Below are 27,645 nucleotides of genomic sequence, written 5' to 3'. Positions count from 1 at the left end.
CTAGTTATTGTCTTTTTGTGGTAACTCTCTGGTCTCTAACAATTGTGATCTTGACATAGAGCTGGTTGTGTGCATAGCTCTATACACGTCTCTGGCTTTGTACCCTCTGGCCAAGAACCTAGACCACGTCTCTCTCATAATCTGGGCCCACTTACTGAGGATGTTCCTTTGGTTCTCTCTTACTTATGTGAGTTGCTCAATGCTGGATTGGCCTATTCTTCTATCAAGTTCCACTTATCAGCTATCTCTGCTTACCTGCCTTTCTCCTCCTCCTTTAGCTTCTAGATTTGAGGTTAAACAATTTCTTAAAGGTGTCCTTAATATTAGACATCCCAGGAAGCCTGTTTCTCCTCCCAGGGATCTTAATTTTGTTTTGGAGAAGCTGACTCGCTCCTTTTGAGCCTGCAGCTACAGTTTCCCTGCTACATTGTTCCTAGAAGACTGTTTTTTTTTGTTAGCTCTTACTTCTGCCAGATGGATGTCTGAGTTGCAAGCCCTTATTGCTTGTCCATATTTTTGTGGTCTTTCATGAGGGCAGGGTGTCCTTGCACACTAACCCTTCTTTTATGCCTAAGATAGTTAATGAGCTATCACTGACTCAGTCTAGTACTCTGTCTACTTTTATCCCGTCCGCAATCTGACAGTGAGAGAGTGCTGCATACTTTTGATGTGCATAGGCAACTCAGGGTTTATTTGTATAAGACTAAGGCTATTAGGAAATCTGAGCAGTTATTTGTTTATTTTTATCCTAGATCTCTAGGACTTGCTGTATCCAAGCAAACGATTTCTTATTGGGTTTCTAAGGCTCTTTCCTTTTGTTACAGTTTTCATGGCAGGAGTCTTCCTTCTTCAGGTAAGACTCGTTCTGCTAGAGCTGTGGCTTCTTCCACTGATTTTTTCAAGGGCTTGGATACTAATTCTATTCTCTGAATACCTTTACCACTACAAGTCTGGTATCTCTACAGCTAGGGCTGGTTTTGCTACTGCCATTCTCCATGGCTTTTTAAGGGGCTATTCTGCACCTTCCCCCTCCCACGTTTCCTCTTGAGCTTTGGCACTCTCCCATCTGTTATGAATACTGCAGCAATGAATGTAAGGACATAGTACAGTTGTGTAAAATCTTACCATAATGGTAGATGTCCTTGCCTTCACTGCTACAGTATTCACTCTCTCCTTCTATCCCCATAGTTTTTTGCCTTCCTGGATGTACAGGTTACCTCTTGGGTTTCTTGGAATGTGTTCCTACTGGAGCATTCATTTCTGATTATGGTAGGCCTGAACATTATCTTTATGCCCTATGCTACATAATGAGATTTTGGGTGACGTTCATTTTTGGGTGCGTACCTTGCTATTTGGAGTTAATGTCACAAGCAAGACTTACTGCCACAAAACCACCAGGTATGAACGATAGTGTCTCTGTTTTGAGTTGTCTAAAACTGAGGCAGAACACCCTATGAATATTGTGAATTTTTAGGTTTCGTGATTTTCATAAATGAAACATAGGTTTTACTTAACATAATTATTAATAAATTTAGTTTAATGTGTTTGTACATCAATATTTAAATTTTGTGGATATCTCTTTAAATAATGAAAGTATAAAAGGAAGTGAAGTCAAAGTCTGAAGAAGTCTTGGTTTATAAATAGGGGACAAAAGTGATAAGTTTATGTTGTTGTTGCATTAAATGAGTGTCATCTAACATTCATTGGCTTCCTGTTACTTGTGAAACATTTTGTTGAAAAATTCACTATGTACTGGACGCACATGTCTGGCTTGCATTGAAACAAGGTGATGTTTTAGTCTTAACTGTTGTGGTTAACAGTCAGTGTCATACTCACTTAATTTCACATGAGAATGAATATGTCTAACTGTAGTATAATCAAAAAAGGATAGGCTGAAGTATATCATGGCTATGTTAAATTATAATAAGACAACCACCCCAAAAATATCCCTTCTACCTAGGTGCAAACCACAAAATACAAATTGAAAACACCACTCTAGAGGCAGTCCACTAGTATTTGAAGATATTTTATTACTAACACCTTCAATCAAGAGCTTTCATCTGAAAGACTTTATCAAAACTTAAATAATTAGAGTAAATAGCATAAAATTCATACACATTTTAATTACGAAAGTATATCTTGTTTAACGAAAAAGACACATTTCTGGTCACACCCAATTAACTCAAAAGTTAGCACACCCAGTCGGCCAGGATTTTAAATTATATTTTAAATTAAAAAGGGCCAGACAACTGTGTGTACTAATTTTAATAAAATTGTATTTTTGTATAGCAATATGTCAGTGATTCATACATGGATGGTGATTTAAACAATTATCTAGAAGTCTATGAAAACCGCTGGCAATTTGGGTTGGATTCTAACAATATTCCAGTCTTAAATTGCCATCTTAATTTAAAATGTATTTTAAAATTCAGTCATTGAGTGTGTTAACTTTTGAGTATCATGATTGTAACAAATAATATGCACATTTATCTTCCCCTTTAAATAAAATATATGTTTTAAGGATGATTTCTATAGGTATATGTTATTATAATACTGCAGTTTTATTTAATATTATTCCTCAATGTTATTGGTTGTTGCTTCTGAGTGGTAAATGTTTATCATATGAGCTTCTGTTTTACATATACAATAATTTGTGGCTCTAATTACTTCAGTTCTGATGAAGTCTTTTAGATGAAATCATTTGAGTACAGGTTGAATAATACTTCAAATACAAACAGATGTTCTGTAGGCAACAACCTTTTTTTCTAGATCATCATTTTGGTGATATAGTAAATAATTGACAGGAAAAATTAGTATAAGTCTGGATTTTGTTAAGTTCAGTTTCAAGTGTCATGCTTCAGTCATACATCTCTTAGATGTCAATGCAGTCTTTATCAGGAAGTTAAATATACTTTCCTTTACACTGTTAAGTTAGTCGTAGTTATTTCTGAAGGGGACTACATTATATGATAATTATATTTGTATACCTTTTATCACTGGAAAAAAAGGTATTGAATTACAAGATGCAAGTCTCACTACAGTCTACAATTTAGAAGCTTTAAGAACATTTTGCATTATTATTTCAAGTTTTGCAATATCTGGTTTTGTATTAGTACTCAAGCAATAGTACAGGGAGATTGTTTTGTAAAAAAATGCATCAATATTGCTTATACATTGTTATTAGCTTGTAAAAAATGTATTATTAGTCCCTTTTATGATATTTTAGATTTTTGTATGACTATTTTTTTCAAGAGTAGATTATATTTATATTATAGTATTAATCAAAGCAATCTCTGTAAAATCATTTTGTGAGTAAAAATGGATGCATTTTTATGGAAGTGGAAAAGAATTTGAAAAGCTTTAAAGGTTTACTAAAACTACAATAATGTAATAAAACAGCTAGATGACTTCTGGTAAGTATTATCTTACCTTCTATGTTTTGGATTAAAGTTTATTATTTCAGTGAAGTTATTTTTTTCTTTTAAGATAGGAAATGTGATTATTTGAAGAGGTGATAATACTTTACATAATTTAACATGTTCCTAAGCTAGAAGAGAGGTTTTGGTGTTCTGAGGGAACACTAGAAAGATGCATAAGTTATTTTCAGTTTGATTGAATTGGGGAATTGAATAATTAAAGTGAAGGGTAGTTTACACCAATTATGGCATAATATAGAAGAATGGCTTGTTTTTAAAGTTTGATACATAATATGAAGTTCATTCCTAGCTGGCTACTCTAATAGGTGGGATTGACTATTTGTTACGCAGAAGCAGGGGCATGATATGGACCAATAGTCTGGATAATTATAAGAAGTGTAAAGAAAGCTCAAATTACTAGTTATGACAAACTTATTAAGCTGTGTAAGCTGTGTTGCCTGGGCTGATGTGTTGATAGGGCAAATACTGACCCAGATCTAATGTGCAAGTCATTTGTTTTGAAACTAATTAACTAATTTATAAGGAAGTTACTATGGGATAAAATTATCTTTAAACCTCACAGTGGAATTATTCTGTCAAATGATGAGATATAAAGATGTGAGAGGTACAGAAAACATGGTTATATTTTTATACCATCACATTATATTAGGTCAATAAGAAGGGTATGTTTGCTTGTGACTGAAGGTTTTAAAGTAAGTTGACAGAAAGCAACAAAAGTATAATATTCAAGGTTAACAGTGATAATTAAAATGATCACTTAACTAGACATAAGTTTATGAGACAGGAATCCACTTAGATTAAATTGAAATGGCCTAAAGAGAACAAGGTCATGAATACCAAAAGAGTACAAATTTGACTGAGGGTCTTATTTAAAATGCATCCACTTTATTTGTTATGCATATAATTTGATATCAAAATTAAACAACAATAATAATAATAATAATAATAACACAAATCTTAATTCTGGGCTGAAGGATGTGAAAGTGAATAAGGATGCTCTTTTTATCAGAATGTCATGTATCGTATGAAGTTTGTACAAAGTGTATTTGTACTGCAGTCTTAAATATTACATTCTATGGTGAGATTATGGAGAAATGGTAGACTGATGTTATTTAGATAAGACCATGTTCTGCTGTTTGAGCTATTTAACAGATAACTATTTTACCATAATACTATGTGTATATATCTATAGCTATATCTCTTTCTCTCTCTCTCATATCTATATATATATATATATATATATATGTATGTATATATATATATATATATATATATATGTATGTATATATATCCATATGGTTACTTGAGCGAATGCTTTTTCATAATATAAAAAGGCAACACTCATGTGAGTGAACATTCTTCCTAATGGAGTTTCTGCAGGCAGTCTTTTAAATAGGATCACTGTACAGTGGGGCAAGGGAATTTGTCCCCCTTTGAAAAAAAAGAATGTAATAATTGTTCATTTTTTTGAGTGTTCGCTCTAAACTTAATACTGTTCATAGTATAACTCGTATGAGTGTTTGCTGTTTCATGAGACACATATATGTATTACACACACACACACACACACACACACACACACACACACACACACACACACACACACACACGTTTGTGTGTCCTGAAAGTTTTTAAAAATATTTTAAGATTTCATTCTAAATTAATTAAAATCTTAAACATTCTTAAACTTCTACCATTTTAAGCACATGCAAGTGAAACTTATTCTAAAGAAATTATTATCAGAGATATGCAGAAGATAATGTACTATACATAAAATGGCTCAGTCTGTTATAAAAATAATTCTGAAAAAAATAATATACTTACAAAACAGTAGAAATATTAAAATAATAGAAAAATGTTAAACTATTTTTAAAAAGAGTTAAAACTCTAAAATGTTCAACTATTTAAAATTAGATCTCGAGCTACTTCCTACACTGGAATCATATGTTTTCAAGTATAGTATTCCTAATTTAGGCCAATAATTATAATTAACAGAATCTGATATTGATCTATAATTGCTGTGTTAAAAAGAGTATATGAAATAGGAAATTTCTAATTATTTGTAACTGTCTTTATTGCAGTAGATTAAATAGTCTATGAGAGTGCTTTGAGAATAAGAATTAGTACATAAGAGAATAGGAACATTAAATAATACTGAATGTCTCAAAATGCTAGTCCAAAATCTTGAATCTCTGATTTGCTTTTTTTAATTGATTCAAATATAGAAAAAAAAACTGCTATCAATAAGCCTTAAATTATTTTACATCTCCAACATCTGATATTATCCTTTTTTATTATGTAAAGCCTTCCAAGAAAAGATTCTTCTAAAAAGGTGATGATATAATATAAATAAGTGATTTGAGAATTATATTGTTTCATATTAACTTAAACTATGAAATTAACCCAAGGATTCAGAAAGAATCCCAGAACTCAAGGTAAGGGCTGAGGTCAAAACAGTCTTGTTTCTGTGATGTAGTATTTTCTATTTCACAGACATTTCAGCTCATTATCATCTAATTTGCATGCCTCTAAGTTGCAGTTAAATACTCTGAGTGCAGCTGAGCACTTTCCTGCAGTAGTTAAAGATAAAGTACAAAGTTTTTTCCTACCTGCTCTTGTGGGTAAAAGTAACAGTCACCTCCCCTAGTTCAGTAATAAAAAAATTCCCACAGTCTTGTTTTTAATTCTGATTATTAATTTTATAAAAATAAATAACATTTAAAAAGTGCCAGCATAATGCACATACTACTACTCACTTGTCTGATTCGCTTCATCACGCACCACAGCTTGTGGGGTGAAGGAAGAGCAGTAGCATAATGTGCATCCAGTATTTGTGTTGCTTCTTACAGCTAAACTTAGTGCAAACTTTTATAATTAAAACCTTTTTTCCACTGTCTACAATTGTTTTTCCCACAAGTAATGTACAACTTGAAATTCTTAAAACAAATTAAAAATAAGAAGAAATCATAATTAGAAACATATATGAGTGGTCAGCAAAGTGTTCTAAACAGAAGGAAAGCAAAACAAAGGTAACAATATTGTTTAGATTTACAACTTAATTTTACAGAAATGAATATGCAATAGTTACATTTTTTTCTGCTAGCTCCTGCACTAAATTCACCTCAAAAGCTTTAACAGATGGCAGTACACTGTACTGTTCTCAGTACACAGCTAAGCACCCTGGATGATGTCAGTATGCTGCTCATGGATGACTCTTGCTAAAGGAAACACAATGGACAGCAAGCAATTCATGGGCAACATAAATTAATTTAAAGCTTCATTTTTTGAAGAAACAAAAAAATTGCATGCATTCTGACACTGTCCTGATGCAATGCACAGTTTAGAGGGGCAAAAATGTACTCGTAAAGACAAATTAGATTTTGCTGCTTTAAACATGATCTTTAATACTAGTGGCCCATGTATTACATTGATAGAGGTATTCCACCTCATTCACTCTCCCACACACACATGCACCCAAAACCACACAGACACACCACATACCTCTTACCTCTCCTTGAGTTATTACAACGTCCGCGATGTCTCTTCATATGTGTTTGTCCCTGCCCTTGGAAATCACTTAGTCAGTAATTTCAGACATTAATCTTCTTATTGTGCAGAACCTGCATTGCAATGCTTGATATCAACTGTTTAAGTGACTCCCAGACGCATTTCAGAAATTCTGCCTGATGTTGCCTAGTGCTCCTCCCCAAACCTAAAAACTGCCTGCAATTTTACAGGACTACCTTGCTGTTGCCTCTTATAGGCATATCTAGCAACTGTCCAGTTGAGAAGAATGCTTAGGTGACCCATCCTGCTCCCTTGTAACTCACAAACTGTTGCAGTCCTAATGCCAAAAATCCTCAATATATTGTAAAAAAAATCCTGCTGTTTCCAACAAGAGATGCCAAGGGTGCAGAGTTGAAACCACCACCCCCCACCTACTTTATTTTTTTCTTTAGTTATTTAATGCTAGGCCTTGTATCTAGTGGTGGTTCAGAGGACTAATACTCATGGTGGAAGGTAGGAGGGTGCAGGGTTTCACTCGATTTTAGTGCTTTTAAGGCATACTATTTACAGTATCCCTGCTGTCTAGTGTTACTTGACCCTGATCCAAGTCTTCTTTATTTTCTTTTTCTAAGTGCCATTTAGACACAATATGTAGTGTAGCCTTGCTGAGTAGTGTTCCCCTCCAAACCAAGTTATGTTTAAGTGCCATTAATGCACAATCTGAAAGAGTAATCCCTGGTATCTAGTGTCCCTCCCAACCCACATTTAAGTGCTATTAAGGCATGATCTGAAAGAGTAATTACTTGCTGATTAGTGTTTCCCCAAAACCATGTGTAAGTGCTATGAAAAGATGATCCACCTCTTAACTAAGTACAGTTAATATACGTTTTATAGAGTTCTTCCTGGTGGCTACTGCTCCACCTGACCCTAAGTACCATTAAGACATGATATTAAAAAGTTATCTGTGGTATCTAGTGTTCCCCCAACCCTATGTTGTGTGATTTGTTTTTTAGTCTAGGGTAGTGTGCAGGTATGACAACTGCCTCACACACACACACACACACACACACACACACACACACACACACACACACACACACACACACACACACACACACACACACACACACACACACACACACACACACACACACACACACACACACACACACACACACACACACACACACACACACACACCCCTAAACTATGATCCAGGCAGACACGCATACAAACATGCAGCCATACCTAGACATACACACATAAGCACACATCCCTTAAAATTACCTGACTGCTAAACTCCCCAGCACTTACCAATGGGTGAACATGAGCTTTTTGCCATCTCATCCTGAAACTCCAAAAAGATATAAACATATAACTTTCTATCTCAACAAGTAACTATGTACAGTAGAAGGAGAATGCAGGATGGGAGAGTCTACTGTAGAAGTGAGGAATTCAAATATCTACTGTTCGGGTACGTGCAGCTTACACAACTGTACTATGTTCAGTATGCCCACTGTTACAGTAGCCTTTAGCTATCTGAGTTGATTACCAAAGCTTATTCAACCTAGAAGAAGGAGGTCTAGGTCCTCCTGGAAAAATGGTCCTAGCAAAGCCAGTCCTGGACTTGGAAAATGAATCTAGTATGTAATGCATTGTAAAGCTCCCCCTATCTTCTGTGATTAGATCCAGTCTGTGAAGAAGCATATTATAATTGCCCAAGGTGAATTTTATAAGAACCAATGTTGTCTGGGCCCAAAGGAAGTCACCACAATAATTTTATGAAGAGTCCTTCTGAATCTGCTGGATATCAATGGAAATAGTAGAAATGATACTAGAACATTCCTGATTATGGGATGAAAATGCATCTGTTTTCCAGGCTTGCCTGCAAGGAGTTCTGGTGCTGAATTTTCTTAGCTGTCTGTTTTGAAAGGACAGCAGGTCTATTTGAGGTGTTTTCCACAACTAAATCCATTCCTGGAAGATCCCCTCATTCCATTTCCATTCAAGAGGTTATATCTTGGTCCTGCTCAGCTTGTCTGCCATTACATTTTGCCCTACCTATATATAAGATGCTTGAAGGGTTATAAATCCTGTAGAGTAAACTTCCAAGCTCTCATAAACAGCCTGCACAGGGAGTAACATCATTTATATACCACATTGCTATGGTATTGTATGTACTCACCTGTAATGGTCCTGGGGACTCACAGGTCATGAAGATATTCTATGGCATGGATAGTTAACTTCTCATTGACATTTATGTGCCTTGGTCTGTCAGAACTGTCCCACAGGCCTCACACTTTTATCCCTATAGATACTGCTCTCCAACCAAAAGCTGAGGCATTTTATTTCCTTAACCAATGCAGTTCTTTCTTGATAAAGCCCAAAACTGGAATCTTGTTGGGTCCACATGTCTTTTTTTTTAATCACTGAATTTTTCTCATGTGTAATTTAGTAAAGGAAATCATGAGAAACATAGAAGCTATGAACCCTAGAATCCTTAGTTATTCTCTGGCTGAAGACTCAGACTGATTAGAGAAGTTCAAGAATGTTTGCGGATTCAGATTCACTTTTTCAAAGGAATGCCTTTGAAAAGATGCAAAAAGAAGGCAGCAATAAATAGCACACCCTTGGGTGAGGGAGTCAAGGGGAATTTTTGAACATTTATCTGGAAGCACAGATTGGTAAGGAGTGAAGAAACCCATGTTAAGGAATCTTGACATCTAGCAAAGCATCAGCAAGTCATGTAATTAAGGAAAAATGTGAATGCTTTGCAGGCTGCAATGAGCTATCCCCTGTGCTATATATTTTGTAAACACCCTAATAGTTGTAGCTAATTCAAAGAGTAATGCAGAAAAATTATAATGTGACATAGACACAGAATCTGAGAAATTTTATGAAGCCTGTGGCTATGGGAATGTGACGATAAGCATCTTTTAGGTTTAAAGTTACCATAAAACTCAGAAGAGGAATGACTAATAACAGGCTATGGAGGGGCACTTTGAAGTTTGATACTTTCACAAACTGGTTGAGAAAGGAAAGCTCTAGAAATTGTCTCCATGAAAGTTTGCTCTTTCATTCTTTCTTTATATTTGTTTAACAGGGTAGTGCATTGACCAATATTGACCAGTTCCAGGCTCAGCTTGGGTGAAATACAAAGCATTTCACAAACAAAAAATACAGAAAACTAAGCAACAACAGAGTAGTTCAGATTAATTACATAGGAAAAAACTGTGTATATACATTCAGTTGAACAAACACAGTGCAATCCACAATCAAACAGAGTGTAATGTACAATATGTACATTAATTCTTAAAGTGGGTCAATTGTCAGTGAATTTTAAGACAGGAGAAGAGATTCGGAAAGGAGATAGGTTAGGTGATATGTGTTATGTTGACACAGGAGCATTTGACTTGGATGAAGAAGTCCTTTTTGAGTTGCATTCTAAATTTGGAACAAGTGTTGATTTCCTTAATTTCAATGGGAAGAATTTGCCAAAGAGTAGCTACCTTGGAGGAGGAAGCATGTGCAGTGCTGTGGAGTTTGGTTCTAGCGATAATGAGAGTGAGTGACTTGTGAATAGTGTCTCAGGTTGTATAAAGAACTGGTAAGAAAATGAACCACTCCACCACGGCAGTAAAACATCAGTTAAAATCCTTTATTCAAGTTAAATCCTTGTTGTAGGAACATAAAAATACTAGTAAACGATGAAAAAAAATTCTTCCCAAAGATAAGCACTTTCGGCTATGCCTTCATTAGATCATATCAAACTAGGAGCTCAGTTTCATTCATATAAGCAGACAACCAATGAAAACTCACAAAGGCCACCAACGCCCTTTATTTCACATGCAATGTGTCCACTCAATTAACACACACCTTTCTTTCAGCCAATCCTAATCCATCTACCTTTTAGGATAGGTTTCACTGGAACCACAATATTAAGTCCTGGTGGGCGGTCTGCCATTAAATTAATTATTCAATTAACTTCATTGGATTCATTGAGGTTTTTAGCATCACCACTTCTAATCCCTACAAAGATGTTCTCCACTGCTTTGAAAACTAAGCCATGAGTAGGAAAAGCCACAATGTGACATGCCAGAGCATTGTGTTGGACTTTATCTCGTATGTCCCTTTGGTGTTTCAGAATTCTATTCTTCAGCATCTGATCAGTTTTACCTACATAATATGCAGGGCAATGCCTGCAGGTTGCTAGGTAAACAACATGATGTGTTCGACAAGTAGCTCTGCATGAAAAATGATGTTCCACCCCTGTTACAAGGTGAATAAAAACATTGCCAGAGTCTATAAAATTGCAGGCGGAACAGTGGCCACACTGATAAGTACCTACTTTATTCATAACTCTTTCCTTCGAGTGGCCATCTTTATGGCATAACAGTCTTTTCAAGTTCTTCCCATTTTAAAAAGAGAACTTCGACTCATTTCCTATTATTATCTGGCATATTCTCTCATCTTGAGTTAAAATTGGCCAGTATTTCTTAATAATGTTACATACTGCTTTGTTGTCATTGGAGAATGTTAGTGTAAAACGCATCTGGTTACTTTCATTAGTATTTTGCCTTCTTGGATTTTCATGAGTAGGCATGGTCATCTGATAGTACAGTTTCCCTTTTTCCCCTCTCAGTGCAGCAGCTCTCTCTTCACTCACATGAATATCCTGCTTGTTGTAACCCATCTTCAACAAATGACATCCTAGATTCTTTCCTTCTTTTACATAATCCATTTCTTTAGTGCATAGTCTGGATACTCGGGTAATCTTATTTTCCATAATATTCTTAGTAACATGCCTTGAATGCATCCTATTCTTGTGTAAATAGTGGTTTCTCCAAGTTTCTTTCCTATGAATAGTATTGTCCACACCTTTATCTTTATCCAAAGTGATCTTTACATCCAAAAACTCTATGCTTACAGCAGGTTGTATAAGGAGGTTTTTCATGAGGTTTAGCTGCAAGGGTGATAAATGTGTGGAGCTGGAGTAGTCTGTAGAGTTGAGATCCTGAAACCAGAAACAGTCTGGAGTAGACACCTTCCTCCCTTTGGTCTAAAGGCACCAGTAGTATGACTCATATGATAAACATATGTTAAATAACCTAAGGAAAAAACTCTAACATCATTCAGAGGATAGAAAGGAATTCCCCTGACAGGAAGTATATGTATCCAGTGCCAACTATCACCCTCCTGCACCACCACTGGTACCCAACAGTCTCTCATAATCTGCTGCCAAATGATATATTGTCAGCTAGTCTACTTGACAGACTTAGAGATTAGGGACAGCAGGGGAGGTGAGGCAGAAATGCTGGTATAGTCATTCAGAAGGCATAGTCTGTCCCTTTTTTGAAAGAACCCTTTTTTTCGGTCCTGCCATCTATTTTTTTTTTGTTCCCTGTTTGCAAAAGATGGCAGAGATTGATTATTTTGTCATTTAATTTATAATATAGGACTTAAAAAATCTTATTAAATCCCTGAATATTTTTTTTTCTGCCATCAAACAGTTACTTGAACCCTCCTTGTCAAAACTAGAGTTTAAAATTTCAGACTTTACCTCATCAGAAAACTTTTGAGTACATACCGAGAAATATATTCTCAAAGCAGTGGCATTGCCCTAGACACAGTATCTGCACAAACATAAACACTCTTTAAAGCATCTATAGACACCTGAAACAGGTAAATTAAGGTAAATGTAAAATTCATGCAGCACCTACCATGTGAATGAAGTGTGGCAGAACAAGATCAGAAGCTGTCAACACTTTGATAAAGTAAACTGGGAGAATGAAATTCTGTTGTAAAATCTGTTTAATACTGTATCTTATTATCCACAGGGTAAGGGTTGGTATTAAGTGTTTTGCATTTTTTGGGAACTGAAGGCTTATGGTCAGGGTGACTGCAGGCAACATTTAACACGTTTCAAAGTAGATATAATAGCACAAATTGGTGCAGCATGAGGTAAATCCACTTGAAGAATATTGTAATATTTCCTCAGTTTAGAGGGAACATCTGTTGTTCCCACAAAATTACATCATTCATCCTAGATCTAGCCATAGAAAAGAAAATCTCAACTGATGGAGTTAGAAAGGACAAACTTTTCTCTGAGTCAGAGTCTTGGGCTTGAGAATCAACAAAAAAAAAACTGTCTCTGTCTGTGTCAGAATCCTCTGACATATTTTCATCAGGAATATATTGACCTACTTAGTCTTTGGGAATAGATTTCTGCTCTCCAGGATAGGAAGCCTGCAATAAACTCCTTAAGGTAAGAAAATCATATTTAGGAACACACAAAATGTCTTTGGATGAGCAATGTCTAACCTTTTGTTTCTTTTCAAGGGATATTCCTTGAAGGAGACTGACTCAGAGATTGCACTTCATCTCAGGCAAGTGGTCCTTTTCCTTGGCCCCTCCAAGTAGAACTTCCCAGAGAAACTCCCAGACCCAAAGAAGATAGTTCTCCCATAGCCAGATTGGAGACTGGATCAGCCACAGAGGATGTGGCTATTCCCTGATTAATGGTGGTGGAAGTGACTACACCAGGGGAACTCTGAGAAACCATTGAGTGGTCTGAGGAACGACAAATTGCCACTGCAGAATCCTCCACCAGTAGCTGAGACACTGTCTGAGCTGGTGGTGTAGGCAAGAGCTCCTATTCTGTTTTTATTTGTTTTTGTTATTTTTACAGTGGGAGAAGAAACAGTAGGAAGGGTGTAAGAATCCATGCTATTGCTGAGGAAGAAGCCTGACTGCAGTAAGGAAGAGTTGGACAGAAGGTAGGTTGTCAGACAAGTGTTCACAAACAACAAACACACACTGTTACACTTCCCCACACAGTCCCTCATAATTCAAAAGTAAAAGCACAAGCAGCACATACAAAGTCTGTCAAAACTTTAAGTCCCTTTCACAGAAAGTGCACTGAGAGAAAACAAGAAATGAAGGTAAGTTGTCACAAAGTATACACAAGTACCAAACACAAAATACATTTCTGGCCCTGAAATATACTTCCTGATGCATAAAAATACTTCCTTCAACCAAAATGTCTGAAGCAGTAAAATAATGATGGTAAGTTACCACAGAGTGTACACAAGCACCAAAGCACACAAAACCCCATTTGAAGTACATAAAAGCACTTACCAATCTTTAAATCCTTGTACTTCAGTTAAAATGTCTCAAAAGCAGTACATTTTTTCTCAGAAACATAGCCCGAGTAATCAATAATAAGCCCCATTCTAAAATAGCTGTTTTTGACAAAAAGATCTGATTTCAATAAAATTATTGGTATTCTTCAGAAAAAAAAATACATAAAAATATTTTAAACTGACAATATTTTCTTTCTGGAAGGGTTTCCTTATTGAAGTGTATCTGCCAGAAATGAAGTCTGTAGCCAACTGTTGCTCTTGTGAAGCCATAAAGCTGCTTTCCCTTGTAGCAGGAAGAAAGTATTAAATTTGTTTACACTCTCACTGCTGATTTCCCCCCTAAAGGAAATAGCCAATCAACAGTCAGAGTGTACTTCTGGGAGGGAGCCAGAAGCTTTTTGAAAATTGGTCAGTTGTTGAATCCTACGGTAATAGCTAAGGGCTAATGCAGCAGTGAGAAGGATGAACATTGTTCTAATGGGCATAATATTTGAGATCTGAACTATGTGAGTGGCAGAAAAGAAATGTAAAATGCAGAACATGGACATGTTCTGCTCCCCTACCACCCTACATACAGGAGTTAGAAATTCTAGTGAGGATTTCAAATGAGGAAATACTAGCCATGGTCCACCACCAGTACTGCTCTGTGTTGGGATATTAGACATATTATGTAAGACTGACTGCAAGGTATGCAGCATTCTTTTTACCTGGTTGATAATTGCTAACAATGACTCGTTATGAAAATAGCACTTGTTAAAGATGCATTTGGTGTGTGTTGGAAATTATTATATTATACATTATATTATAATATATTATTATATTATACATTATATAATAAAAGATCCTTGCTAACAAGTAGATATAGTCTGTCATTTCTGATTGTTGGCATGTTATGTAGTTCACATAACTATATGAAAACTTACCTGACTCAAACACTTGTTTAATAACTATTCCTGTGGCTCCACAACTCATGGGATGCTCATGGGAGGACACAGTAACAGCCCTCTGAACAGATGTGGCAACAGTCTGGATACCTAGGTATAAAATATGAACACAATTTTAACACATGTTTCACTTCATTAGTTGCTTTTGGTCATAATTTCATAAAGTGGCACAGTTGTTATAAACACTGCTTTCTGTTTCTTTACCACTCATCTGACCATCTGCTATATGTATTTCTCTGAATAAAAGTATGATGCAGGTCCAAGTTTAAAGCCAATTTGGACGTCTGGACCCTCCTTGAAAAGATAAGTATTTTTTTTTCAAGGCTACTATGCTAATCTGGGGAGGCAAACATGGTAAAGAATTTACATTTTTATTACAGCTATAGGTCCCCTCCAGAAGATGAAAATGCAGTCAGGTGAAACATAATAATAACAACAACAACCATGTGTTAATCAGGTAGACCCACTTAACACACAATCCCTTTTCAAGAACAACATCTGGTTAACTGAATTGTTTAAGATCACATAGTAGGTAAATGAGGGCTGTGGGAATCAAACTACATACCGGGGGAACTAAAGTTCACAACCTTAACCTTCTGCACCAACTACCAGACATGAGGCATCACATTTGTTTCAGCAAACTGTGTTTGTGCAAAAAGTTTCAGAAAGGGAATAGCTGCTGACCAATTTATGTGAGGGAATACTCCCTGTACCCATAATTAAATATAACTTACCCGAGATCTATATCATTATGGGGTACACTATATTTCATAGCAGCTCCCTGTACCCATAATTAAATATAACTTACCCAAGATCTATATCATTATGGGGTACACTATATTTCATAGTAACTTACCAGAGAACTATATCATTATGGGGTACACTGTATTTCATAGCAGCTCCCTGTACCCATAATTATATATAACTTACCCAAGATCTATATCATTATGGGGTACACTATATTTCATAGTAACTTACCCGAGAACTATATCATTATGGGGTACACTGTATTTTAAAGCAGCTCCCTGTACCCATAATTAAATATAACTTACCCAAGATCTATATCATTATGGGGTACACTATATTTCATAGTAACTTACCTGAGAACTATATCATTATGGGGTACACTATGCTTCATGTACCCATAATTAAATATAACTTGCCCGAGAACTGTATCATTATGGGGTACACTATATTTCATAGCAGCATGACATTGATATACCTATTTCAATGCAGATGGAAGAGTGAGGGGAAAGGCAGGAAGGCCATGCCCAGTGGCCGTGTACCTTACTTAAGTCACAAATAGGTTCATAGGTTGGTACTAAGCTATCAAGCTTAGCCATAACAATTCACTGGCTATTTCTTCCCACAATATTTACTTCCCTGGACCCCTGTCTAGCAGGGTGTCTGATGTGATCCCTGGGGTGAATTTCCTATCTCCCATCCAATCATCAAGGTTCCTTTTGAAGAGGGCCAAAGAGGCGCTCTGCTTGACATGTATGGGCAGTCTATTGCAAAGTCTGGGGAGTCTCTGGGTCAGGAACATATCCCTCCAGCATGTTTTGTTCATTGTGATGACAAGGTTTAGATCCCTGGAGCATGTGGCTCTGAGGGATTGGGATTTCTTTAAGTGCAGCATGTCCAACAGCTCTGGGTTTGACATGGCCTTGTAGAGATCACCCCTGAGTAGACGATATGCAACAGAGTATAGCTGGAGTTTTTTAAAACGGTCAGCATAGGGCATCTGCTTTAGGCCTGTGATTCTTTTAGTGAGGTATTTCTGTGGCCTTTCCAGTTGTTGCAGATGACTTGAGAGGTACATACCAAATGGGGCGTTGTATTCTATAATGGGTCTAATGAGGGATGAGTACAGTGGTACCTCCTTTTATCTGGATTTCTGGATTTCTGGATTATACAGAAGTTAAGCTATACAATAATTATTACTGGCTAACACTAATGCATAGATACATCTTGAAAATGAAGTGTGTGGTAAAACAGAAAATCATATAACACTAGCCCTAAATTCTTCCTCAAGGAGCTCAGCCTCTCCACCCCAATGGATAAAGTCCTACAATTCTCTTATTTCTTCTACTATTGAGATTTTCTTCACAAAAAGGAAAGCAATCCCTTTTGGTTTAGTACTGTGGGAATTTTAAATTAAAGAATAAACACAATATTAAACACTCAAAGATGCCTTCATATACAAATAATAAAGGTAATACCATGACTGACTCATAATGCAATGACAAACTTTAAATGAAAGAGCTAGGCATTTACATTATATAACAAGCTTCATCACATTTAATAACATACTATTTCACCATTCCATTAAAAACATCCTTACCACAAATATACTGGGTATCCTTTACTTGTGCAGTAAAGTCACTGACTCATTGCTGGATCTAAGCCAGATATTATTGCAGCCTTATTAAAACACACACACACACACACACACACACACACACACACACACACACACACACACACACACACGCATCTATGTTACATTTAAAAAAAAAACAAAGAAAGTAGTAGGGCACACATTTTCCCAACACTGCGGCGCAGTGGTGCAGTTGTTAGCATTGTTACCTCACAGCAAGTGGTTTGCCAGTTCAATTCTGTGCTGGGGTGCCTTTAGTGTGAATTCTCCATGTCCTCTTTGCATTTGTGTGGGTTTACTCCAGGTGCTCCTGTTTCCTCCCACATTCCAAAGACATGCATCCAGAGCATTTCTCCCCCAGTCTCTGCTGAAAATGGGCTCTGTCCCAGTCAGACTTTCCTGGTAAACAAATAAACAATTACTGACTGCATAACTACTGCATATAGAAAGCTGTTTGTGTAAGTTAGGATATTCAAGGCCTTCAAAAATATGACCATTTTCAAATAAATCACATTTTTGTAATTGTATGTGTTTTTTATTTAATAGGTTGCATCCTTATAAATTAAAATATTTGGGTGACTCTAATCTTTTACTACTTCTTTAGACTGAATGCTGGAAATACACTTTAATACAAAAACTGTTAAAAAGAAAAAATTCAGCTGTCACAGTTAAAGAAAAAAATATTGAATGGGAAAAAAATAAGATACATTTACAGAAAAAGTGCACCTCAAAAAGTAAGCAGTTTCAGAGATCCTGACAGATAATACATACATACTTACTGGCTGCATCTCCAGACCAGATTTTGGCCTCCCAGGCAAGTATTGTTTCATTAACAGAATCTAATTATTTCCACACATCTTGCCAATGCATAGAAGGGAGAGTGGTGAAAGCCACACTTTCCGATTACACGGGTACAATAACATTCCTAGAAACTTGGATCAATAGCTGCAACCAAACCTGAAATACCCCAGGAAATCACTGTTTACAGCATTCAAGAAAAAGCTATATTAAAATGCCCACTGGTCCACCGCACGTATACCACAGAATACTGAGAGACTCTTATCAACTTATTGATAAGCTTAGAAGTCTAGAATATGCTATATCAGAATCGCATCTGCTAGTGACCTTAGATGTAAAGAGTCTATTCACAGCAATTCCTAACTCCTATTGGATGGAGGCAGTTAGGTCTCTACTTAATAAGTGTCATAAATACACCAATAATGAACAATCTCTGTTGAATGCCCTATTGGAAATAGTATTGACCAATAATGTTATGATGTTTAATGATTTGTTTTACATCCAACAGGGGGGGTGGCCATGGGCACCCCCTGCGCGAATACTTATGCCAATTTGGCTGTTTATAATTAGGAGACTATGTGTCTGTTTCCAAATCATAACTATAAGAAAGTTCTTCTATACTATAGATTTGTCAATGACATACTTCTGATATGGGATGGAACACCTAACGAATTACAAAACTTTATATGTGACTTAGAAAAGACTACAGATTTTTTAAGGTTTTCCATCGAATATTCAACATCTAACATTAATTTCCTTGACCTTAACATTAAAAAGGATGGACAAGGTTGATTAAAAACAGCACTTTATAGGAAAAAATGCTGGAAAAACACATTATTGCAATATGAAAGCATGCATCCCAGATTTATTTTCAAAAATATTGTCAAGGGACAATATACTAGAATTAACAGGATATGTCAAGAGGGAGATGAACGTAATGCTGAATTTGATAAATTAGAACAATTCTTTTTAGATAGAGGTTACAACTCTGAGATGGTAGCCAGAACAAAAGAGATGTTCACTGATAGTTACATATCATATAGGAGGCATAACATTTCCGATAGATACACTGGACATTATACACAATTTGATTCATCTAAAGTCAGATGTATAATTAGCTACACTAGTGACAACAAATATTTAACAGACATTATTATGAAAAATTGGTCAATCTTGGTTACCAATGATGAAATTAAACAATTAATAGGTGGAAGACCAACTTTTACATATAAAAATACAAAGAACTTAAAAAGAATACTATGCAATGAAAAGAGATCCTCTAATCTGATCATTAACAATATTATGGGCACCCATCCATGTGGAAAATGCAATTCCTGTCAATGGATATCTAAAAATAAAAGTTTCTTACATCCTGAATTATTATTTAAATTTGAATTCAGATGTTCAGCTAATTGTGAAGACAGCAATGTCATCTATCTGGCCACCTGTGAGTCATGTCCTGTTTTTTACATAGGCATGACGACAAGAAGACTTAGAGATAGAATACAGGAGCATTTATATGCAATTAGGAAGGCAGATCCTAAAAATGCACTATCAAAGCACATTATAGAATTTCCAGAACATAAGTTTGTTTTTAGGGTGCTACAGAAAAGATTACTAAATATGAGGAAAGGTGACAACTTCAATGATCTAGAAAATGTGGAATTAGATTGGATTTTTAGGTTTAGGGCACAAAATTATCCAGGTTTGAATACATATGTTAGTATTAGATCATTTCTAAAGAAACGGAAATATTAACAATTATTTATTTATATTTCAGATGTGCCCACACACACTCTACTTGCATAGAGTATGTTCCCTTTTTAGTGTTCTTAGCTTATTGTCTATTCATAATTTTGACATTGTTTAATTCACAATATAAGATAACATTTTAAATATTCTTAATAACTTGACAAAGTTTGTATATACTATACTACATCAGTTTATTTATTTATTTATTTATCTATTTATTTCATCCATTTATTTACCTATTTATACATGCACATCTTTATGCCTTAATGAATTTGTGCGTACCTTTATTTCTATATTATATTTAGATGATTAAGAATGAATTATAGTTCCATGAGGGGTTGCTCAATGCATCTCATTACAGCTCAGACTAAGAAATGTTTTCATGTATATAATTCATGGGCTACTCTATATTTATATGAATTTTTTAGCGTATTTACTATATTAGTCAGTTTAATTTTTAGGTCAGCTGTATGAGTTGTTTTAAGTGGTAACAATGTTCATTATTTCCTTTATATGTATTTTCATATTTATATAATCATGTACATACACATATATTTATATCTTTATAGTAATTAAATAGTCAGGTAAAATAAATATAGCATATACATATATATTACCTTGCAAAACCATGCATGGTTTTTAAAACTTTTGGATGTCAGTTTATATATATACATATTTTTTAGAAAATGTTTTTTAGACATCAATTGGATATATATGCTTTGACAATTTTAGTAGCTTTTATAAGTGTTAGCCTAGCTAGTTGATAGCTAGAATACTTTGCAATATTTTGTATTTTATTTTCTGTCTGTTAGTTTTTGCTTGCCACTTCATAAGCTCAATGCTTGAGATACTTTAGTAATGCACTGAGAAAGGTTTTTGTCAATTAATGAATTAATTAAGGTTTTAAATTGATTGATTAGACGCAATCAATTGCAGTTGTGTTATATATACAGAGAGACAGTTTGATTTTGTATTCAGTCTGAAGAAGCGTGCCTTTGGATGCACATTCCTTCACTTCAATAAAGATTTCGTTTTTACGTGGTGGTTGATCTCCAGTTTGTTGCTATAGTACTTTTGTTCCTGTTCTGGGATCAACCTTCGAGGGATAGGTTTGCTATTTTTTCCTCACTTCATTGGCTTTACTTGCTCTTACCTGTCCCTACACGATGGAGGGTTCATCATTGGAACTAGACTACAACCCTGAAAGAAACTACTCTAACGCTAAATGGAATAATTTGTTTGAGAAGAAATCTAATCCGTTACTTACCATGGAACTGTCGACTCAGTTGAACACAACTGAACCAGGTACTGTCAATTTGCTATCAGAGTTTAATCCCCTGTTTAAAGAACTGGAAAATAACTTGTATAAGCAATTTCGACTTGTATGGCAGCGCCGACACCTTGAAGCGTGTCCTCATTTCAAGGTGGTCCCTAGAGGGATGAGGGTTCTTTGTATGCCCTCCTATGGCAATAGCCATCCTGAGCTACTTAAGAACTGGCAGAAGCTGAATATAGAACTCAGCTTCAACTACATTAAATTGCTCATTGAATATTTTCTGCCTATTGAGAATGCCTTAGCTGAAAGAACTGACTCTCTGTATAAAGACCTGGTCAAAAGATTTAAAGGGAAAATGTTCACCAACAAACCTGACAATTTAATCAGTCAGGTTGATGCATATGGAGACATACTACAGTCAATTAAGCTACGGAAATTACAGAGAGACCATAGAGACTTCATGAATGGTCAAGTCTTCGTATGGCCGAGGTTTAATCAAAGAAATGAGACACAAAGAGCCGAATTGGCTACTACGGAAACAGTTAGAGAGACTTCCACTAATACTTCAGACATCGCCCCTTTAACTGATACAGCTACAACGAATGACGTCACTACGGAGGCGTCATCTGGTAGTCGCGGACATACTCTCCTTGACTATACGAATACTCCACCACCTAACCAGATGGCTTTGTATCCACATCTTGCCTTGGGAGCGAAACCCAAGTTACAACAAACTAACATTGAATCTTTTTTACCGCTTCCAGTGCGCCCGAGGAGGGACTCAAGAGGAAGATCGGTGAGTCAGGGAAGAGGCAAAAGGAAGCTATCAGGGGAACCACAGAACAAGAGAGGTCGACAAAGAGACTAAACAGTTTGGTTTTTAACTTATCTGATTTGTCATTAACGGATACTGACTATAAGTTACTTAACAAAGGTCTAAGTTTTATACCCGCCCAAATTAGTAATATCTCTGATGTTTTATCAGATTTAAGAGTGTTTACCCGGAAAATAGCGTTGAAACTGTTTTTCAAACAAGGGTCACACAATGTTAATAATTCTAATACTTGAACTGAATTTGAATGTTTTAAAAGGAAAAGTGCATTTACGCCTGTATCTCACCCATGTTTAGATTGTTTTATCAAAGCTTGTGAAAATGATTTATACAAACACTATATACTTTATACCAAGGGATTATTATCTGTATTTCACAATCTGACTAAGGAAGAAAGGATGTCAATGAATGCTTTAGTAAATAATATAAAGATTACGATAAGACCAGCAGATAAGGGTGGGGGCTTGGTTTTACTAAACACCAGAGATTATCTGCAATATATGGATCTCCTCTTACATGATGATAATACCTATACGCTAATAGATGTGAAAATTGCTGAGAGACTAATCTGTCAGGTGCATCAAGATTTATATGACATGATGTTAACTAGACAAATCAGTCATGAATTTTACTTATTTTTACTAATTGAACATCCCACAATATCCTACATCAAGGGGCTCCCCAAGATGCATAAGGGGGTAACACCGCCTCCACTTCGTCCCATAGTAGTTGGACACAATTAGGTTACAGAGAACATATCCATTTTCATTGAAAAGAAATTAAAACCACTTGTCATGGATATTCCAACCATCCTGAGAGACTCTTATCAACTTATTGATAAGCTTAGAAGTTTAGAATATGCTATATCAGAATCGCATCTGTTAGTGACCTTAGATGTAAAGAGTCTATTCACAGCAATTCCTAACTCCTATGGGATGGAGGCAGTTAGGTCTCTACTTAATAAGTGTCATAAATACACCAATAATGAACAATCTCTGTTGAATGCCCTATTGGAAATAGTATTGACCAATAATGTTATGATGTTTAATGATTTGTTTTACATCCAACAGTGGGGGGTGGCCATGGGCACCCCCTGCGCGAATACTTATGCCAATTTGGCTGTTTATAATTGGGAGACTACGTGTCTGTTTCCACATCATAACTATAAGAAAGTTCTTCTATACTATAGATTTGTCAATGACATACTTCTGATATGGGATGGAACACCTAACGAATTACAAAACTTTATATGTGACTTAGAAAAGACTACAGATTTTTTAAGGTTTTCCATTGAATATTCAACATCTAACATTAATTTCCTTGACCTTAACATTAAAAAGGATGGACAAGGTGGATTAAAAACAGCACTTTATAGGAAAAAATGCTGGAAAAACACATTATTGCAATATGAAAGCATGCATCCTAGATTTATTTTCAAAAATATTGTCAAGGAACAATATACTAGAATTAACAGGATATGTCAAGAGGGAGATGAACGTAATGCTGAATTTGATAAATTAGAACAATTCTTTTTAGATAGAGGTTACAACTCTGAGATGGTAGCCAGAACAAAAGAGATGTTCACCGATAGTTGCATATCATATAGGAGGTATAACATTTCCGATAGATACACTGGACATTATACACAATTTGATTCATCTAAAGTCAGATGTATAATTAGCTACACTAGTGACAACAAATATTTAACAGACATTATTATGAAAAATTGGTCAATCTTGGTTACCAATTATGAAATTAAACAATTAATAGGTGGAAGACCAACTTTTACATATAAAAATACAAAGAACTTAAAAAGAATACTATGCAATGAAAAGAGATCCTCTAATCTGATCATTAACAATATTATGGGCACCCATCCATGTGGAAAATGCAATTCCTGTCAATGGATATCTAAAAATAAAAGTTTCTTACATCCTGAATTATTATTTAAATTTGAATTCAGATGTTCAGCTAATTGTGAAGACAGCAATGTCATCTATCTGGCCACCTGTGAGTCATGTCCTGTTTTTTACATAGGCATGACGACAAGAAGACTTAGAGATAGAATACAGGAGCATTTATATGCAATTAGGAAGGCAGATCCTAAAAATGCACTATCAAAGCACATTATAGAATTTCCAGAACATAAGTTTGTTTTTAGGGTGCTACAGAAAAGATTACTAAATATGAGGAAAGGTGACAACTTCAATGATCTAGAAAATGTGGAATTAGATTGGATTTTTAGGTTTAGGGCACAAAATTATCCAGGTTTGAATACGTATGTTAGTATTAGATCATTTCTAAAGAAACGGAAATATTAACAATTATTTATTTATATTTCAGATGTGCCCACACACACTCTACTTGCATAGAGTATGTTCCCTTTTTAGTGTTCTTAGCTTATTGTCTATTCATAATTTTGACATTGTTTAATTCACAATATAAGATAACATTTTAAATATTCTTAATAACTTGACAAAGTTTGTATATACTATACTACATCAGTTTATTTATTTATTTATTTATCTATTTATTTCATCCATTTATTTACCTATTTATACATGCACATCTTTATGCCTTAATGAATTTGTGCATACCTTTATTTCTATATGATATTTAGATGATTAAGAATGAATTATAGTTCTATGAGGGGTTGCTCAATGCATCTCATTACAGCTCAGACTAAGAAATGTTTTCATGTATATAATTCATGGGCTACTCTATATTTATATGAATTTTTTAGCGTATTTACTATATTAGTCAGTTTAATTTTTAGGTCAGCTGTATGAGTTGTTTTAAGTAGTAATAATGTTCATTATTTCCTTTATATGTATTTTCATATTTATATAATCATGTACATACACATATATTTATATCTTTATAGTAATTAAATAGTCAGGTAAAATAAATATAGCATATACATATATATTACCTTGCAAAACCATGCATGGTTTTTAAAACTTGTGGATGTCAGTTTATATATATATATATATATATATATATATATATATATATATATATATATATATATATATACATATTTTTTTAGAAAATGTTTTTAGACATCAATTGGATATATATGCTTTGACAATTTTAGTAGCTTTTATAAGTGTTAGTCTAGCTAGTTGATAGCTAGAATACTTTGCAATATTTTGTATTTTATTTTCTTTCTGTTAGTTTTTGCTTGCCACTTCATAAGCTCAATGCTTGAGATACTTTAGTAATGCACTGAGAAAGGTTTTTGTCAATTAATGAATTAATTAAGGTTTTAAATTGATTGATTAGAAGCAATCAATTGCAGTTGTGTTATATATACAGAGAGACAGTTTGATTTTGTATTCAATCTGAAGAAGCGTGCCTTTGGATGCAAGCGAAAGCGCTCATTCCTTCAATTCAATAAAGATTTCGTTTTTACGTGGTGGTTGATCTCCAGTTTGTTGCTATACGTATACCACAGAATGCCAGGTCACTGAGATTTTTGATATAATTTGACACTTTTTTCTCAAAAATGTGGCCACATTAACAAATAACGGTGTGCATTATGTATTGAGGTGAAGGAAAAACACATCAAGTGTGCAACTCAAAGATTGTCAACACAGTAAAGCTAGTTCTACCTACGCATTGTGAGTCATCTGCACACACCAGAACAGGACACCAAGAAGACAGTGCAACAGCCACTGTAAAAAGAAGAATAGTAAGAGCAGGCTGACAGCAATGGCACACGTACAGACCTAAGACGCAGCAAACATACTGCTCCGAAGAAAAGCAGAGGCCAACCTCCAGCAATGGAGGAGGCATATAAGACAACAGAAATGTTGTAAGCAATGCTATGTCCAAGAGGTGAGCCATTCCTAAACCGCAGAACTCTTACACTAGTCTGCTACATTGGCCAGAAAAGGCATAACATCCAATAAAAACAACATTTCAGCATGTCAGAGATCAGAGCTACAGGAAATCAGAACACAACACAATGAAAGAAGAGGTAACCATTTGGACAGCAAGAAGTGGCTAAAGGCAAACACTGACAAGATCTTGTAATGCAGTCCAAGGTAAAGACCATGCAAAACAATATTATAGGAACAGCAGATGTGATACAACTATACACACACACACACACACACACACACACACACACACACACACACACACACACACACACACACACACACACACACACACACACACACACACACACACACACACACACACACACAAATGTCCAAAATGACACCAGCAATGCCCCCCCACTCTAACCCTGTCCCTGCCCCTAACCTCACCCCTATACCTTATCTAAAGAAAAACCCTTTCCATAGTGCTACTATTCAGACAAAGTACATCTGAAGTTAGTGAGTAAGGTCGTTGTTAACATTGACAAAAGGAATTATTTTTTTTTATTTTGTGATCATTTGTAGCTTTGACCAATTAATTTTTAATTGCTTTTGGTGTGCTGGTAACAATCACCCATGTTAGGATGCTTGTGCACACTCATAGATCAATGCAGACTCCTATCCATCCATTCAGAACCCCCTTTTCCCATATTTGCACATGGGGTCAGGGTGTCACATAAACATTGGCAATCATTTGGAGTGAATGTTCACACCACCTGGTGGCTAGACTCATATACATTGGTGGCCATGTGGTTAGTTTCCCTGGGTTAAATTACAACCGAGTATAACCACCTAGAAATTGTCCCGTTTTTGTCCCTTGATAAGAAACAAACGTTGACAAAAATTTACTTTAATGAACACCCAGATCATCATAATTTAACCCCGGGAAACTAACCACATGACCACCAAAACTTTAAAAAGAAACCGAACCAAATCAAACCCACCCGAAGAGGGAGCATTTGCCCCCCACACTGCCCCATGTGGGGGGCAGCACCCCCAATCCCCTAACTAAATATGCCAACTCCAAGATCTCACGATAGTGGAGAAAAGAGCAAAGTTCACCATGGTGGCCAAGTGGTTAGTTTTTCAGAGTTAAATTACAGTGATCCAGGTGTACGTTAAACTAAATGTTTGGCAATGTCGTCTTGTCATTTTGTAGTTCAATTAAGTGGGAATTTAAGAAATAGAAGTAGAACCATATACAATTGTGGGTAATTGTGAATCTATGTGCTAGTTGTATGTGATTAGGTTTGGGTTACAGGTTGGTGCTTGATGAAGATATTTATTTATTTATTTATTTATTTATTTATTTATTTATGTATTTTACATTTGTTAACTGGGAGAGTCCAACTGGATATAAGTCCATTTTCAGTGGAGGCCAGGGGAGAAAAGTTCCATAACAATTTTAAAGTTAATAGATAAGACAATAAGTATTACAAAAAGGCACATTTGACAACATACATGAGGCACATTTCTTACACCTTTAGAGAAATTAGATGTACAATTACTCTTCCTGTCTAAGATGAGACTGTACATCTTTACTTATGGACAATAAATGTCTGTAGCTAAACTATGAATCTAGTTGCTAATAGGAACAATAATGAATTACTAGCCAGGGGTAGTACAGGAGCATAGTCTGTTATTCAGGAAGTGAATTTTAAGTAGTTTCTTGAATTGGTTTGATAAGTTG

General features: G+C 35.4%; 1 protein-coding gene across 1 annotated transcript in view; it reads right to left on the bottom strand.

Annotated features, from left to right (window-relative positions):
* Nucleotides 1–27,645, bottom strand: part of LOC122801319 (autoimmune regulator-like) — a 452,484-nt gene that overhangs the window by 187,292 nt on the left and 237,547 nt on the right. The window contains exon 4 of the mRNA XM_044070862.1: nucleotides 15,010–15,120. Within this exon, the coding sequence (XP_043926797.1) occupies nucleotides 15,010–15,120 (111 nt within the window). The remainder of the gene's footprint in view (nucleotides 1–15,009; nucleotides 15,121–27,645) is intronic.

Source organism: Protopterus annectens, chromosome 4.part1, assembly GCF_019279795.1.
Source record: "Protopterus annectens isolate FY-2018-M chromosome 4.part1, PAN1.0, whole genome shotgun sequence".
Taxonomy (NCBI): domain Eukaryota; kingdom Metazoa; phylum Chordata; order Ceratodontiformes; family Protopteridae; genus Protopterus; species Protopterus annectens.
This window is presented reverse-complemented; position numbering and strand designations above follow the sequence as displayed.